Source organism: Nerophis lumbriciformis, linkage group LG25 (genome assembly GCF_033978685.3).
Source record: "Nerophis lumbriciformis linkage group LG25, RoL_Nlum_v2.1, whole genome shotgun sequence".
Classification (NCBI taxonomy): Eukaryota; Metazoa; Chordata; class Actinopteri; order Syngnathiformes; family Syngnathidae; genus Nerophis; species Nerophis lumbriciformis.
In genome coordinates, this window is record NC_084572.2 from 2300885 (window position 1) to 2319658 (window position 18774).

An 18774-nucleotide genomic window follows, 5' to 3' on the forward strand; every position below is an offset into this window, starting at 1 on the left:
ACCGAAAACAATGGCTGTTTACTTACCCCCCCCCCATTCCTTTAGAAACAGCTGTTGTTGTGTAAACAGGGAATTATCAGATTGTTAGAAAAATTGTATGTAAATTATCCCAAAAAATTCCGTTATCTGAATTCCCAGTGAACAGATGAAAGCTGTTTTTGTTGCACCAAGCCAAAGGCTTGGAAAATTCCATTGTGCACGATGGGAGGAGACGGGAAAGGGGTTATCTATTGTGATCCAAGACTTGCCTAAGCTCGATCCAGGACCAGTGCAAGAACGAGGCATCTTTTTCTTTTGTGTTAATGTGACCAAAAACAATGGCTGTTTACTTACCCCCCCCCCCATTCCTTTAGAAACAGCTGTTGTTGTGTAAACAGGGAATTATCAGATTGTTAGAAAAATTGTATGTAAATTATCCCAAAAAATTCTGTTATCTGAGTTCCCAGTGAACACATGAAAGCTGTTTTTGTTGCACCAAGCCAAAGGCTTGGAAAATTCCATTGTGCACGATGGGAGGAGACGGGAAAGGGGTTATCTATTGTGATCCAAGACTTGCCCAAGCTCGATCCAGGACCAGCGCAAGCCCGAGGCATCTTTTTCTTTTGTGTTAATGTGACCGAAAACAATGGCTGTTTACTTACCCCCCCCATTCCTTTAGAAACAGCTGTTGTTGTGTAAACAGGGAATTATCAGATTGTTAGAAAAATTGGATGTAAATTATCCCAAAAAATTCCGTTAGCTGAGTTCCCAGTGAACACATGAAAGCTGTTTTTGTTGCACCAAGCTAAAGGCTTGGAAAATTCCATTGTGCACGATGGGAGGAGACGGGAAAGGGGTTATCTACTGTGATCCAAGACTTGCCCAAGCTCGATCCAGGACCAGTGCAAGCCCGAGGCATCTTTTTCTTTTGTGTTAATGTGACCGAAAACAATGGCTGTTTACTTACCCCCCCCCCCCCACCCTTTAGAAACAGCTGTTGTTGTGTAAACAGGGAATTATCAGATTGTTAGAAAAATTGTATGTAAATTATCCCAAAAAATTTCCGTTAGTTGGGTTCCCAGTGAACACATGAAAGCTGTTTTTGTTGCACCAAGCCAAAGGCTTGGAAAATTCCATTGTGCACGATGGGAGGAGACGGGAAAGGGGTTATCTATTGTGATCCAAGACTTGCCCAAGCTCGATCCAGGACCAGTGCAAGCCCGAGGCATCTTTTTCTTTTGTGTTAATGTGACCGAAAACAATGGCTGTTTACTTACCCCCCCCCCCCCCCATTCCTTTAGAAACAGCTGTTGTTGTGTAAACAGGGAATTATCAGATTGTTGGAAAAATTGTATGTAAATTATCCCAAAAAATTCCGTTATCTGAGTTCCCAGTGAACACATGAAAGCTTTTTTTGTTGCACCAAGCCAAAGGCTTGGAAAATTCCATTGTGCACGATGGGAGGAGACGGGAAAGGGGTTATCTATTGTGATCCAAGACTTGCCCAAGCTCGATCCAGGACCAGCGCAAGCCCGAGGCATCTTTTTCTTTTGTGTTAATGTGACCGAAAACAATGGCTGTTTACTTACCCCCCATTCCTTTACACTCTTAGAAATAAAAGTGCTAAGTAGAACCATATATGGTTCTTCGGCTCGTCCTCATAGGAGAACCCTTTTTGGCTCCAGGTAGAACCTTTTCATAAAGGTTCCACCTGGAACCCTTTTGGAGGGTTCTACCTAGAACTGTGTGTGTAAGGTTCCACCCAGAACCCCCCATGAGAGGTTCTACAAAGAACCCACGCAGGGAGTTCCACTAAGAACCCTTTCGTATTTCAAGGGTTTCATCTAGAACCCACACAGGGAGTTCCACTAAAAACCCTTTTGTATTTCAAGACTTTCTTCTAGAACCCACGCAGGGAGTTCCACTAAGAACCCTTTCGTATTTCAAGGGTTTCATCTAGAACCCACACAGGGAGTTCCACTAAGAACCCTTTTGTATTTCAAGACTTTCATCTAGAACCCACGCAGGGAGTTCCACTAAGAACCCTTTCGTGTTTCAAGGGTTTCATCTAGAACCCACACAGGGAGTTCCACTAAGAACCCTTTCGTTTGTCAAGGGTTTCATCTAGAACCTATGCAGGGAGTTCCACTAAGAACCCTTTCATGTTTCAAGGGTTTCATCTAGAACTCACACAGGGAGTTCCACAAAGAACTCTTTCATGTTTCAAGGGTTTCATCTAGACCTGACACAGGGGGTTCTAAAAACATCTCTTTTCAAAGGTTTTCACCGATAACCGTCTTGTCTTCTGAGGGTTCTATAAAGAACCATATTGTATTCTACAGATCAGTTTAGTTCATATTATATTGTGGTCATTTATCATGTTGACATTGAACAAACATTCAAAACATTTGAATGAGAAAAACATTTATTTAAAGATAGGCACCATTATTGGCAAATGTTATCAGGAAGTATGTCCCTGGTGACACAGGATCTTACCCATGCTTTCAACAATCCCTGAAGAACTCTTTCTTCCAAAAACGGTTCTCTGGATCAAAATAGTTCTTACTGGAACCCTTAGTGTTAGTGAGAACCCTTTCAAAACCAATTATTCAGAAAAGGGGTTTTAAAGGGTTCTCTGGATCAAAATGGTTCTTACTGGAACCATTAGCGTTACCAAGAACCCTTGAAAAACCCTTTCTTCGGGAAAGGGTTTTTCAGAAGCAAATGGTTCCAGTTAGAACCTCAGCCCTTGTAGAAGAACCCTTTTAGAACCCTTATTTCTAAGAGTGTAGAAACAGCTGTTGTTGTGTAAACAGGGAATATCCAAATAACAGAGGAGACGTAAACCTTTTTTCGTCAGAGCGTGCTGGAAACTGTCCAAGAGCACAGACCAGACGTTTCTCCTCAAATTGAGCCAAATTGAATTCTGTCCCTGTTTAATTCCTTGCTTCTTGTCTTGTTTAATAAATGTCATCGATGTTTGAACCTGACACCGATAAATGCACCTAGTGGTTTTTACACTTCCTGCTTGGTCACATGGTCTTGTTGCTTCATTTGCATAATGGGCGTGGTCAGCACAGGTCCACCACTTTCTCCAACACCCATGTTTGTTCGCACGTTGCTAACATACTGTAGTTATTTTTGATGCTCCTGGGGGGCTAATGAAGCTTCAACAACTTAATTAGACCCCCCCCCCTCCTCCCGGAGCGTCCGCCTAATGTGAGACGAGCTTCAGTGGGGTCAAAGGTCAATCCGAAAAAGGAACACGCCCCCTGGCCGCGAAGGTGTTGCTGTCCGTTTAAACGGTCGGTTTTGTGTTCGCCTTCGCCGCAGTCACTTCCTCGTCTCTTGCAGGTGGAGCGCGTGCACGTCACGGCGGAGGGCGGCGCCGGCGGTCGCGCCGCCGGCAGGCCGGGGGGCGGAGCCATCCGCGTCCACCGCCACTTCCCCTTCCCGGCCAATCAGATGTACGTGGTGGTCCTGCACAGGGAGCTGAAAGCGAACAGGAGCTACCGCCTCAACGTCACCTTCGACGCCGCCATCGAGGACGAGCTCCTGGGCTTCTTCCGCAGCTCGTACACGCTGCACGGCGAGAGGCGGTACGCACGCGCACACACACACACACACACACGCACACACACACTCACAGTGGCACTGCAGCAGGTGGTTGCAGTGGAAAAGGTCACACTTCACATTGATTAACTCACTTTCTCTCTTTCACACATACACACACACACATGTACACACACACACACACACACACACACACACACACACACACACACACACACACACACACACACACCCCTTATGAATTTACGATAAGTCTGCCGAAGCCAATTTGAGACACACTCATACATTTTACACTTGATGTGTAAAGGAACGCTTGTGATTGGTCAAGACAGCAGCATCATGACCATAAAAGGTCATAACTTCCTCCTTGGCTGTAGTTGTCAATAAGTAATGTTAGGCTCACCTGCTAGTAAATACGAAAAAAGATGGGAGATTTAGGGGCGCCGGAAATAAAAATGTATTCACATTCAAATTGCGATTCCTATTCATTCCAATCCTGAATCGATTCAAAATGTTCAAGAATCGATTTGTAACAGGACATTTTTTTTCAAGCGCTTATTTGCCACGCGTTGTAACCTGCAACCTGTTTTGAAAAGGTTTTTATTTTTAATTTATAAACCGACTAATATATTCCGAGAATCAGTTTGAATGGAGAGTCGACTCTGAATCAAATTGTCCGATTCAAATTGAATCGTCGGTGAGGGATGCCGTCAAGCTGAAGAAGGAGTCCTATCGGGTTCTTTTGGCTCATAGGACTCCTGAGGCAGCGGACAGGTACCGACAGGCCAAGCGGTCTGCGACTTCAGCGGTCGCGGAGGCAAAAACTCGGACATGGGAGGAGTTCGGGGAAGCCATGGAAAACGACTTCCGGACGGCTTCGAAGCAATTCTGGACCACCATCCGCCGCCTCAGGAAGGGGAAGCAGTGCAGTGTCAACACCGTGTATGGTGGGGATGGTGCTCTGCTGACCTCGACTGCGGATGTTGTGGATCGGTGGAGAGAATACTTCGAAGACCTCCTCAATCCTACCAGCACGTCTTCGTATGAGGAAGCAGGGCCTGGGGAATCTGTGGTGGGCTCTCCTATTTCTGGGGCTGAGGTTGCCGAGGTAGTTAAAAAGCTCCTCGGTGGCAAGGCCCCGGGGGTGGATGAGATCCGCCCGGAGTTCCTTAAGGCTCTGGATGTTGTGGGGCTGTCTTGGTTGACAAGACTCTGCAACATCGCGTGGACATCGGGGGCGGTACCTCTGGATTGGCAGACCGGGGTGGTGGTTCCTCTCTTTAAGAAGGGGAACCGGAGGGTGTGTTCCAACTATCGTGGGATCACACTCCTCAGCCTTCCCGGTAAAGTCTATTCAGGTGTACTGGAGAGGAGGCTACGCCGGATAGTCGAACCTCGGATTCAGGAGGAACAGTGTGGTTTTCGTCCTGGTCGTGGAACTGTGGACCAGCTCTATACTCTCGGCAGGGTTCTTGAGGGTGCATGGGAGTTTGCCCAACCAGTCTACATGTGCTTTGTGGACTTGGAGAAGGCATTCGACCGTGTACCCCGGGAAGTCCTGTGGGGAGTGCTCAGAGAGTATGGGGTAACGGACTGTCTTATTGTGGCAGTCCGCTCCCTGTATGATCAGTGTCAGAGCTTGGTCCGCATTGCCGGCAGTAAGTCGGACACGTTTCCAGTGAGGGTTGGACTCCGCCAAGGCTGCCCTTTGTCACCCATTCTGTTCATAACCTTTATGGACAGAATTTCTAGGCGCAGTCAAGGCGTTGAGGGTATCTGGTTTGGTGGCTGCAGGATTAGGTCTCTGCTATTTGCAGATGATGTGGTCCTGATGGCTTCCTCCGGCCAAGATCTTCAGCTCTCACTGGATCGGTTCGCAGCCGAATGTGAAGCGACTGGGATGGGAATCAGCACCTCCAAGTCCGAGTCCATGGTTCTCGCCCGGAAAAGGGTGGAGTGCCATCTCCGGGTTGGGGAGGAGATCTTGCCCCAAGTGGAGGAGTTCAAGTACCTCGGAGTCTTGTTCACGAGTGGGGGAAGAGTGGATCGTGAGATCGACAGGCGGATCGGTGCGGCGTCTTCAGTAATGCGGACGCTGTATCGATCCGTTGTGGTGAAGAAGGAGCTGAGCCGGAAGGCAAAGCTCTCGATTTACCGGTCGATCTACGTTCCCATCCTCACCTATGGTCATGAGCTTTGGGTCATGACCGAAAGGACAAGATCACGGGTACAAGCGGCCGAAATGAGTTTCCTCCGCCGAGTGGCGGGGCTCTCCCTTAGAGATAGGGTGAGAAGCTCAGTCATTCGGGAGGAGCTCAAAGTAAAGCCGCTGTTCCTCCACATCGAGAGGAGCCAGATGAGGTGGTTCGGGCATCTGGTCAGGATGCCACCCGAACGCCTCCCTAGGAAGGTGTTTCGGGCACGTCCGACCGGTAGGAGGCCACGGGGAAGACCCAGGACACGCTGGGAAGACTATCTCTCCCGGCTGGCCTGGGAACGCCTCGGGGTCCCACAAGAAGAGCTGGACGAAGTGGCTGGGGAGAGGGAAGTCTGGGCTTCCCTGCTTAGGCTGCTGCCCCCGCGACCCGACCTCGGATAAGCGGAAGAAGATGGATGGATGGATGGAAATTGAATCGTGTTTTTTTTTTGGTAAGATTCACGTCCCCATTGAGGATGCCTCATGTTCTCCTGCTGTGATGCTTCACATTAGCTCAGATCTTACTGCTGACTGCTCGCTGATCAATACTGGATCAACACACACACACACACACACACACACACACACACACACACACACACACACACACACACACACACACACACACACACACACACACACATTCTTGTATTTTCTACCTTCTTGGGACTTCTGAAAAATGCCTACCTCTTTAGGGCCACCCTTTCTAGATATATAAATATTTGTATTTGTCAGGTTCAAACACTGATGACATCTATTAAACAAGACAAGAAACAAGGAATTAAACAGAGACAGAATTAAATTTAGTTCAATTGAGGAGAAACGTCCGGGCTATACTGCTTATTCATTGTAGTCATCTTTTCTTTTCTATCTTTGTTGTTGTTTTTATCCAATTTGATTTTATTGTTTTGATTTTGTACGGTGTCCTTGAGTGCCCAGAAAGGCGCCTTATAAATAAAATGTATTATTATTATTATACTCTTGTACAGTCTCCAGCACACCTCTTTTATTTGGACTTTCCCTGATTACATGGCAACAGCTGTTTCTAAGGGACGGGGGTCGTAAACACCCATCGCCTTTGATTACAGAACAGTTCAAAGAAAAGGTCGTAGACAGTTCTCAGAATAGGTCGTAAAACAGTTCAAAGAAGTGGGGGAGTCGGGTCCCGCTTCCGCTTCGCTTTGTAGTTCTCGGGTCCAACCAATACCTTTCTGTTGATTACAATACATGAAAGAAACAGAACTCCTTCATGTTGCTTCCCATCCTACACAGTGAAGTTTTACAAGTCTTTTGATTGGTAAGATCAAAGACAGCTTTTGTCCGCTCGCCGGGGCGAACTGAAATCAATGTAACCCAAAGTTAGATACAATTATTCTAACAGTATTTACAACATTAATAATATACCGTATTTTCCGCACCATAAGGCGCCCTGGGTTAAAAGCCGCGCCTTCAATGAACGGCATATTTCAAAACTTTGTCCACCTATAAGCCGCCCGGTGTTGTAAGCCGCATCTAACTGCGCTAAAGGAATGTCAAAAAAACAGTCAGATAGGTCAGTCAAACTTTAATAATATATTAAAAACCAGCGTTCTAACAACTCTGTTCACTCCCAAAATGTACGCAAATGTGCAATCACAAACATACGTATATCAACATGGACAGAGCTGCGTGAAAAAAGCCACCCGGCCTCTTCGCGTAAACTTAAACTTACCTTAACCACTCGCTCATCTTTTCTTCATCCATCCCTTCGAGTTAGCTTTTATGATGACGCCGGCTGGAAAGGTCTCTTTTGGCAAGGTCTTCCTTTTGAATATCACCATGGGTGGAAGTTTCTGGCCATTAGCATGGCAAGCTAGAACCACAGTGAAGGATGACTTCTCATTCCCTGTGGTGCGAATATTCACCGTACGTGCTCCCGTTGTATCCACAGTGCGGTTCACAGGAATATCAGTTGCTGTGAAATAGTAATCCGTGTGCGGATGGAGAGATTGCGTCTTTTCATGAACCGGATCCCTGACGCTTAGTAGGAGCCATTTTGTGGTCTTTACAGATGTAAACACACAAAGGAAATGAAACGTACGGTGATATCCGCGCGCTTTTTCTTCTTCTACGCGGGTGGGTGGTTGCTTACAGTAGAAGAAGAAGCGCTTCCTGTTCTATGGGGGCGGGTGCTTACCTTGGCGGTTGCTTGCGTAGAAGAAGAAGCGCTTCCTGTTCTACCGGGAAAAAAGATGGCGGCTGTTTACCGAAGTTGCGAGATCGAAACTTTATGAAAATGAATCTTAATATTAATCCATATATAAAGCGCACCGGGTTAAAAGCCGCACTGTCAGCTTTTGAGTAAATTTGTGGTTTTTAGGTGCGGCTAATAGTGCGGAAAATACGGTACACAAAATATGCAAATATAAAAAAGGTACGCTTTTAGTTCATTCTTAAATTATTTGTTTGCAATTGGTTTTTAATCTTCACTTGGCCCGAGTGTGTGAATGTGAGTGTGAATGTTGTCTGTCTATCTGTGTTGGCCCTGCGATGAGGGGGCGACTTGTCCAGGCTGTACCCCGCCTTCCGCCCGAATGCAGCTGAGATAGTCTCCAGCACCCCCCGCGACCCCAAAAAGGGGTAGAAAATGGATTGATGGATATTTACTTCAAGTTAATACAGTACATCTCTATATACATATTTATTGTATTTTTTTAAATTAATTTTGGCCAAATTTGCCCGCATTTCAATTTCTTACACACACTTGTTATTACATATGTTGACCAGAGGGGGAGCACTTTTAAAAGCGACACACAGTCAATTTGAAAAATCCCTCCTTTTTGGGAACACCCTCATTTTGATAGATGTCACCACCAGGTGGTGCAAATGAGACATTCTCTATTAGATGCAATGTTATTGGAACCATGATTTATGTCATCACTTCTTCACACCTCCTCATATGGAAGATACTTTTCCTTCTTCATGTCTCAAGATGGGTAGAAATACAACACACACACACACACACACACACACACACACACACACACACACGTTCTTGTATTTGTTACCTTCTTGAGACCTCTGAAAAATGCCTACCTCTTTAGGACCACCCTTTCTAGATATATAAAGATGTGTATTTACAACATTAATAATATATACATACTATGCAAATATAAAAGAGCTTGTTGTGAAAAATGAGTTGGAATTTCACAAGAAAAAGGTCACAATTGCACAAGAAAAACTTGGAATATTGTCAGTATTTTAATAAAAGTCATAATTTTACGCAACGCAAGTCAAAATTTTGCAAGAAAAACTGAACATTTGTGCAATATTATAATAAAAGTTGTACTTTTACTCAACAGTCACAATTTTACAAGAAAAGCTAAAAATGTTGGCAATTTTATGAAAAGAGCCGTAATTTTACTCAACAAAAGTCACGGTTTTGTTTAGAAAACTTTAACATTTTGCCAATATTATAATAATTTTACTCAAAAAATGTCACTGTTTTACAAGAACAACAAAAACATTGGCAATATTGTGATGAAATTATTACTATTAAAAGTAATAATTTTACATTAAAAAAAGTAATAAGTTTTCATTAAAAAAAAGTAATAATTTCACGAGAAAATGTTGCAATATTACAGAAACAGAAAGAATATGAGAAATGTTTCCCAATTTTATATGAAAAGAATCGACACATTTTGAGAAAAAAGACTGCTTTTAGTTAATTTTGTGTTGGTAATTGTTTTTTTAATCTTCATTATTTACTTCAAGTTATTACAGTACGTCTCTGTATATAGTACATATTTTTATTTGATTTTTTAAATTAATTTTGCTCAAAGGGGGCGCATTTCAATTTCATTCCACACACTTGTTATTTCATATGTTGACCAGAGTGGGAGCACTTTTAAAAGCGACACACTGTGGGACCACCCTCATTTTGATAGATGTCACCAGCAGGTGGTGCAAATGAGACATTCTCTATTAGATGCAATGGCATTGGGACCATGATTTATGCATACTTGCCAACCCTCCCGGATTTTCCGGGAGACTCTCGGAATTCAGCGCCTCTCCCGAAAACCTCCCGGGACAAATTTTCTCCCGAAAATCTCCCCAAATTCAGGCGGAGCTGGAGGCCACGCCCCCTCCAGCTCCATGCGGACCTGAGTCCGCTTTCCCACAATGTAAAGAACGTCTACAGTAGTGATGGGTCCGGCAACACCGATGCATCGGCGCATGCGTCGAGCTCATAGAGCAAAACCCTGTGTCGGTTTTAGAAAGTCACGTGACCGATCATGAGCTGTTTTGGTCACGTGACCGATACGCCAACTGTGTCGCCTCCTCTGTGCCCTGTGAGCGGCTCTTTTCTACAGCCGGAGAAATAATAACTAAGAAGAGAAATCATCTAAAATGTAATATGTCGGAAAAACTTTTTTTTTTTTTTTTTAATAAAAATGTGTAAAAAAATAAAATTAAAAAAATTCCCAGTCCACAATCATCCACAACACGTTCTCTTAGATTTCCATGTTATGATACATGTTCACATTATTTATTGACTGTATCTAAAAAAGATACAAATATATTTTTATTTAAATGAAGATATGAAATAATCCTAAATGACTTGGTTTATATTATTGTATATACTAGGGCAGGGGTCACCAACGCGGTGCCCGCGGTCACCAGGTAGCCCGTAAGGACCAGTTCACACCTGTTCTAAAAATAGCTCAAAAGAGCAGCACTTACCAGTGAGCAGTCTCTATTTTTTTTTAATTGTATTTATTTACTAGCAAGCTGGTCTCGCTTTGCTCGACATTTTTAATTCTAAAAGAGACAAAACTCAAATAGAATTTGAAAATCCAAGAAAATATTTGAAAGACTTGGTCTTCACTTGGAATAGGCGGTAGAAAATGGATGGATGGATGGGTCTTCACTTGTTTAAATAAATTCATTTATTTTCTACTTTGCTTCTTATTACTTTTAGAAATACAATTTTAGAGAAAGAATACAACCTTAAATATGATTTTAGGATTTTTAAACAAATATACATTTTTACCTTTTAAATTTCTTCCTCTTCTTTCCTGACAATTTAAATCAATGTTCAAGTAAATTTATTTATTTTTTATTGTAAAGAATAATAAATATTTTAGCTTCTGTTTTTTCGACAAAGAATATTTGTGAAACATTTCTTCAAACTTACTATGATTAAAATTCAAAAAAAAATTCTGGCAAATCTAGAAAATCTGTAGAATCAAATTTAAATCTTATTTCAAAGTATTTTGAATTTCTTTTAAAAATTTTGTTCTGGAAAATCTAGAAGATTTGTCTTTGTTAGAAATATATATTTGTTAAATATTCTAACAAAGTGCAGATTGGATTTTAACCAATTTAAAACATGTCATCAAAATTCTAAAATGTATCTTAATCAGGAAAAATTACTAATGATGTTCCATAAATTCTTTTTTAAATTTTTTTCAAAAAGATTCAAATAAGCTAGTTTTTCTCTTCTTTTTGTCGGTTGAATTTAGAATTTTAAAGAGTCGAAATTGAAGATAAACTATGTTTCAAAATTTTATTTAAATTTTTTTCGTGTTTTCTCCTCTTTTAAACCGTTCAATTAAGTGTTTTTTTCATCATTTATTCTCTACAAAAAACCTTCTGTAAAAGGAAAAAAAAATGTATGACGGAATGACAGACAGAAATACCCATTTTTTTATATATATAAATGTATTTATTTAGCTATTCTTGTTTAAATCACACTTACGTGTAACTTACAAATGACAATATATTTATTTATTTAAGTGTGTATCAAACTGGTAGCCCTTCGCATTAATCAGTACCCAAGAAGTAGTTTTTGCTTTCAAAAAGGTTGGTGACCCCTGTACTAGGGCATCAAATCAGTGTCAGTTGAGTCGGTCCATAGGTTGCCTGTAGGGATTTTTAATGTCCAGCAGATGTCAGTATTTAGTGACACAGTATCGACACAGTATCAATACAGTTTTGCAATGTGTCGAAACGCTTCATGACGCCTCATCAACCCATCACTAGTCTACAGTAAAGCAGTCCGTCTGCCGTAAACAGCAATGTTGTGACACTCTTAAACAGGACAATACTGCCATCTAGTGCATTTGATGAAAGCACTTTTGTGCGTGCCACACAGCAATGCATCATCAGAGAGGGTGTTCAGCATGGTTAGAAAGATAGTGACAGAGAATAGAACAAGGATGGACAATTCAACCCTTAACTCAACAATGAGTAGATGAGTGTTATGTGTGTGTATATGTGTAAATAAATGAACACTGAAATTCAAGTATTTATTTTATTTATATATATATATATATATATATATATATATATATATATATATATATATATCCATCCATCCATCCATCCATTTACTACCGCTTATTCCCTTCAGGGTCGCAGGGATATATATATATATATATATATATGTCTTAATAAGGTTATCCAAAAAATAGTGCCCGATACCGTAGTAGAGCGCAATATATGTATGTGTGGGGAAAAAAATCACAAGACTATTTCATCTCTACAGGCCTGTTTCATGAGGGGGGGTTCCCTCAATCATCAGGAGATTTTAATGGGAGCATTCACATACCATGGTTTATATAGGGCACAGAGTGGATGGGTACAGGCTGGCGTAGGGGCGTGGTGATTGGCTCATGTGTTACCTAGGAGGTGTTTCCGTCTGTGGCGGCATGCTGTTACAATTTCGCTGCGCTTGTTGAGGGATGACAGGTCTGGACGGTAAATAATAAACAGTTTCTCTTTCAAGCATAGGTTGCATCTTTTATTACCACTATTGTAAGGTGTGCTGGATGCAAGAATTTGCCATGTTATTGAATATTCAACATTATTGTCTTTGACAATTTGGACACAAATTCCTCAATCTGATTGACAAACACTTTCCCAAAGACAACACCCTAAGAAAAGTATTCAACAAGAACAACATTAAATTGAGCTACAGCTGAATGAACAATATACGACAAATCATCTCAAACCACAACAAAACAATTGCAAATGAGCCGTCGGCCCCCGGACAGAGCGACTCCAAAACCAACAAAGGCTGTAACTGTCGAAAGAAACCTGATTGCCCTCTCAACGGGGGGTGCTTACAAACATCAGTTGTCTACCAATCTAAGGTAATACGCAAGGACATTAACACATCCGACACATATGTAGGATTAACCGAGGGAGAATTCAAAACCAGATGGAACAATCACAAGGCTTCTTTCAGGAACCAAAACCTGCGGAATACCACAGAACTCAGCAAACTCCAGCACACCTTACAATAGTGGTAATAAAAGATGCAACCTATGCTTGAAAGAGAAACTGTTTATTATTTACCGTCCAGACCTGTCATCCCTCAACAAGCGCAGCGAAATTGTAACAGCATGCCGCCACAGGTAACACATGAGCCAATCACCACGCCCCTACGCCAGCCTGTACCCACCCACTCTGTGCCCTATATAAACCATGGTATGCGAATGCTCCCATTAAAATCTCCTGATGATTGAGGGAACCCCCCCTCATGAAACAGGCCTGTAGAGATGAAATAGTCTTGTGATTTTTTTTCCCACACATACATATATTGCGCTCTACTACGGTATCGAGCACTATTTTTTGGATAACCTTATTAAGACATATATATATATATATATATATATATATATATATATATATATATATATATATATATATATGAAATACTTGACTTGGTGAATTCTAGCTGTAAATATACTCCTCGCCTCTTAACCACGCCCCGCCCCAACCACGCCCCCCGCACCCACCCCCCACCCCCCGAAATTGGAGGTCTCAAGGTTGGCAAGTATGGATTTATGTCATCACTTCTTCACACCTCCTCATATGGACGGTACTTATCCTTCTTGATGTCTCAACAAGGGTAGAAATACAAGAACACACACACACGCACACGTCATTAAATACAGACATTATGCTGAGAAAACATGCATTGTGTGTGTGCCCGTGTGTGTGTGTGTGTGTGTGTGTGTGTGTGTGTGTGTGTGTGTGTGTGTGTGTGTGTGTGTGTGTGTGTGTGTAAGGGTTGGCGACGGCTAAAAAGACAAGCTAAACTTACTTCAGTGCTGGAGGTAACAAAAATAAATAATGCTAAATAAATAAATAAATAAATAACTAAATAAATAACTAAATAAATAAATAAATAATTAATGCTAAAAAGACAAGCTAAACTTACTTCACTGCTGGAGGTAATAAAAATAATGAATGCTAAATAAATAAATAAATAAATAAATAGATAAATAACTAAATAAATAAATAAATAATTAATGCTAAAAAGACAAGCTAAACTTACTTCACTGCTGGAGGTAATAAAAATAATTAATGTTAAATAAATAAATAAATAAATAAATAAATAAATAAATAGATAAATAACTAAATAAATAAATAAATAATTAATGCTAAAAAGACAAGCTAAACTTACTTCACTGCTGGAGGTAATAAAAATAATGAATGCTAAATAAATAAATAGATAAATAAATAAATAAATAATTAATGCTAAAAAGACAAGCTAAACTTACTTCACTGCTGGAGGTAATAAAAATAATTAATGCTAAATAAATAAATAAATAAATAAATAGATAAATAACTAAATAAATAAATAAATAATTAATGCTAAAAAGACAAGCTAAACTTACTTCACTGCTGGAGGTAATAAAAATAATTAATGCTAAATAAATAAATAAATAACTAAATAAATAAATAAATAATTAATGCTAAAAAGACAAGCTAAACTTACTTCACTGCTGGAGGTAATAAAAATAATTAATGCTAAATAAATAAATAAATAAATAAATAGATCAATAAATAAATAAATAATTAATGCTAAAAAGACAAGCTAAACTTACTTTACTGCTGGAGGTAATAAAAATAATTAATGCTAAATAAATAAATAAATAAATAAATAGATAAATAACTAAATAAATAAATAAATAATTAATGCTAAAAAGACAAGCTAAACTTACTTCACTGCTGGAGGTAATAAAAATAATTAATGCTAAATAAATAAATAAATAAATAAATAGATCAATAAATAAATAAATACTTAATGCTAAAAAGACAAGCTAAACTTACTTCACTGCTGGAGGTAATAAAAATAATTAATGCTAAATAAATAAATAAATAGATAAATAACTAAATAAATAAATAAATAATTAATGCTAAAAAGACAAGCTAAACTTACTTCACTGCTGGAGGTAATAAAAATAATTAATGCTAAATAAATAAATAAATAAATAAATAAATAAATAAATAAATAGATAAATAAATAAATAAATAATTAATGCTAAAAAGACAAGCTAAACTTACTTCACTGCTGGAGGTAATAAAAATAATTAATGCTAAATAAATAAATAAATACATAAATAAATAATGCTAAAAAGACAAGCTAAACTTACTTCACTGCTGGAGGTAATAAAAATAATTAATGCTAAATAAATAAATAAATAAATAAATAATTACGGCTAAAAAGACAAGCTAAACTTACTTCACTGCTGGAGGTAATAAAAATAATTAATGCACACACACACACACACACACACACACACACACACACACACACACACACACACACACACACACACACACACACTCCAAATTAGGCCAAAACACCTGACTTTAGGGCACATCACTTTCTGAATGTTTTTTTGTTTTGTTATATTTACCCAGGAGAAGTGATCAACTTTAGTCAGAAACATGCAGTCAAAGTGGGGACATGTGAGTGATGTACTAACACAGTAAAATAAAAACCGGTTGATTTGGATGGATGATTGTCAGGTAAAAAAAATAAAAATTGGCAGCTCAGTTGCTAGAATTTCACCATAAAATGTGTATTTTTTACACCAAATTAAATTGAAGATCGGTAGCTGTCAGTTTTTTTTTTTTACCATAAAATCTTTGGTTGTTTTGTACCGCGCATTAGAGTCAATTCAAATAAAACCTTTTATTTTTACTGTAAAATTCTGGAGATTTAGGTGTCTGATTTTTATCGTAAAAAGTAAAAAAAAAAAATCTGTAGATTTGATGGTAAAAAACTAACAGCTGAGTTGCCAGAATTTTATCGTAAAATTCATGGTGGTTTTATATCAAAGTACTGAGAAGACTGAAAATCCATACCAGTTATTTTTTGCGGTCAAATTCTGAGATAGGCTCCAGCAACCCCCCCGCCAACCCAAAAAGGGACAAGCGATAGAAAATGGATGGAGGGATGGATGGAGGGATGGATGGAGGCAGGGCCGGCCCGTGGCATAGGCCGTATAGGCAAATGCTAAGGGCGCCGTCCATCAGGGGGCGCCACGCCAGTGCCACAAATGTTGGAGAAAAAAAAAAAGTTGGTACTATTATTTCTAAATGCAAAAAATAATCCCTCGTTAATTAAAATGCAAAGTAAAGCCTATATAATAGAAATATTATTTGTTACAACATTACGCCCCCCCCCCCCCACGGTGCACCCCCTCCCTTCCCGTATCATGACTCTTTTTGGACGTCACCACATCAAAAAATCAACACAAGATGTCAAAACGGCCAAAACTGTCAGGTGCCCAGGGAAGAAAAAGAGAAAAGAAGAGGAGGAGAAACGAGAAAAAGACAGAGTTAGCAGGTAGGTAACGTTAGCCTACATGAAATTATTTGTCTGTTACAGAATGTGATAGTAACCTGGCTTTTTAGCATTAAGCTAATGTTACATGATTCGGCAATTGCTAATCAATAAATAGCTAGTTCTGTTTTAACGTCGGGTTAATTGTGGAGGGGGCTAAATTGTTATGGAAAATAATAATGTAACGTTAGGTATTTACAGTACTCCCACCTTACATTCCTCAGGGACATTTGTATTAGATCTTTTAAGCAGGTGTTTTTTGTTTACATTGTTATTGCCTTCTGGTTAGCTAATGTTTGCCCTGCAGGTAATAGTCACTTTTCCACCCCTTTATATATTAGGTATAGTTGTAAGCCTAGTTGTTAAAGTGCACATCATTAATGTTAATTAAGCAATATGTATGTAAAAAATATTGTATTTCATATATTCATTTTTTATTTTTTGCATTCATTTATTTATTCATATATTTTTTTATCTTGTTAACTATTCTGATTGTTAATTTGCTTTCTTTAAGTAAAAAAAAGGTCAAAGACAAAGCTATTCGGTTTCTTGTGAGTATATACACTTCACTGCCGATGTGGGTGGGGCGCCACCTAAAATCTTGCCTAGGGCGCCAGATTGGTTAGGGCCGGGCCTGGATGGAGGGATGGATTTCGGCGACTTTTCGGCCAATTTTTTTTTAACATGGCCGTTTTTTTTTTACAGTGTATTACTGTAAATTACAAAATATTGTACCACTTTTATTTTTTCTGTGAAAGTCTGACAACTGAGCTGCCGTTTTTTTTTTTTTTTTTAACCGTAAAATCTACTGACTTTTTTTTTACAGAGTGAAAATTTACACACACTCACACAGAAAATAGAAAAAAAAAAAAAAAGAGTCACTTTTAGAGACTTTGACATTTTGTAGGCACCAAAGATGCAGAATACGATTTTTAATGAAATCTATTTGGGGACGGTGATTTTTGCCGTTCCCAATCTACCTCTGTGCATTCTGGGAAATGTCCTTAATTTTCAGCAAAGTCAATACACTCAAAGTTTAATACAAACCCCGTTTCCATATGAGTTGGGAAATGGTGTTAGATGTAAATATAAACGGAATACAATGATTTGCAAATCATTTTCAACCCATATTCAGTTGAATATGCTACAAAGACAACATGTTTGATGTTCAAACTGATAAACTTTATTTTTTTTTTGCAAATAATAATTAACTTAGAATTTCATGGCTGCAACACGTGCCAAAGTAGTTGGGAAAGGGCATGTTCACCACTGTGTTACATGGCCTTTCCTTTTAACAACACTCAGTAAACGTTTGGGAACTGAGGAGACACATTTTTGAAGTGGAATTCTTTCCCATTCTTGCTTGATGTACAGCTTAAGTTGTTCAACAGTCCGGGGGTCTCTGTTGTGCTATTTTAGGCTTCATAATGCGCCACACATTTTCAATGGGAGACAGGTCTGGACTACAGGCAGGCCAGTCTAGTACCCGCACTCTTTTACGATGAAGCCACGTTGATGTAACACGTGGCTTGGCATTGTCTTACTGAAATAAGCAGGGGCGTCCATGGTAACGTTGCTTGGATGGCAACATATGTTGCTCCAAAACCTGTATGTACCTTTCAGCATTAATGGTGCCTTCACAGATGTGTAAGTTACCCATGTCTTGGGCACTAATACACCCCCATATATATATACATATATACACACACACATATATATATATATATATATATATATATATATATATATATATGTATGTATATATATATATATATATACATACATATATATATGTATACATATATATATATATATATATATATATATATATATATATATATATATATATATATATATATACATATACAGTATATATATATATATATATATATATATATATATATATATGTGTGTGTGTGTATATATGTATATATATATATATATATATATATATATATATATATATACTGTGTATATATATATATATATATATATATACATCCTGAAAATATGCAAACAAAACTGTGTTTAGATAATTGATACTTCAAACTTGCATAAATAAATCTTAAGGAATATAACATAACTTGGCTTTTGAGAGCTTCAAAATGTAATGAATACAATGCTAAAGTTGTTGATAAACAAGCAATTATTTTAATAATTAAATATGGTAATTTTAAATGAATTATATGGTCATTTTAAATGAATTATTATGATAATTAAAATTAATTATTTCAAATATGTTTATTTTAATGTATAATTCTATGGCTGGATGTAATAAGGAGTCAGAAAAAATACAAATAAAAACACAATTAATTTTGATGTTTTTAGCAAAATATAGTAAAAATGTATTTAGTTTTTTTTTTTGTAATTAATAAATATATTTATTTTTAGGTGAGAT

At 38.7% G+C, this 18774-nt stretch overlaps 1 protein-coding gene across 1 annotated transcript in view; it reads left to right on the plus strand.

Moving 5' to 3' along the window:
* Positions 1-18774, plus strand: part of LOC133621502 (thyrotropin-releasing hormone-degrading ectoenzyme-like) — a 240456-nt gene that overhangs the window by 4496 nt on the left and 217186 nt on the right. Inside the window, exon 2 of the mRNA XM_061983554.1 lies at positions 3334-3578. Within this exon, the coding sequence (XP_061839538.1) occupies positions 3334-3578 (245 nt within the window). The remainder of the gene's footprint in view (positions 1-3333; positions 3579-18774) is intronic.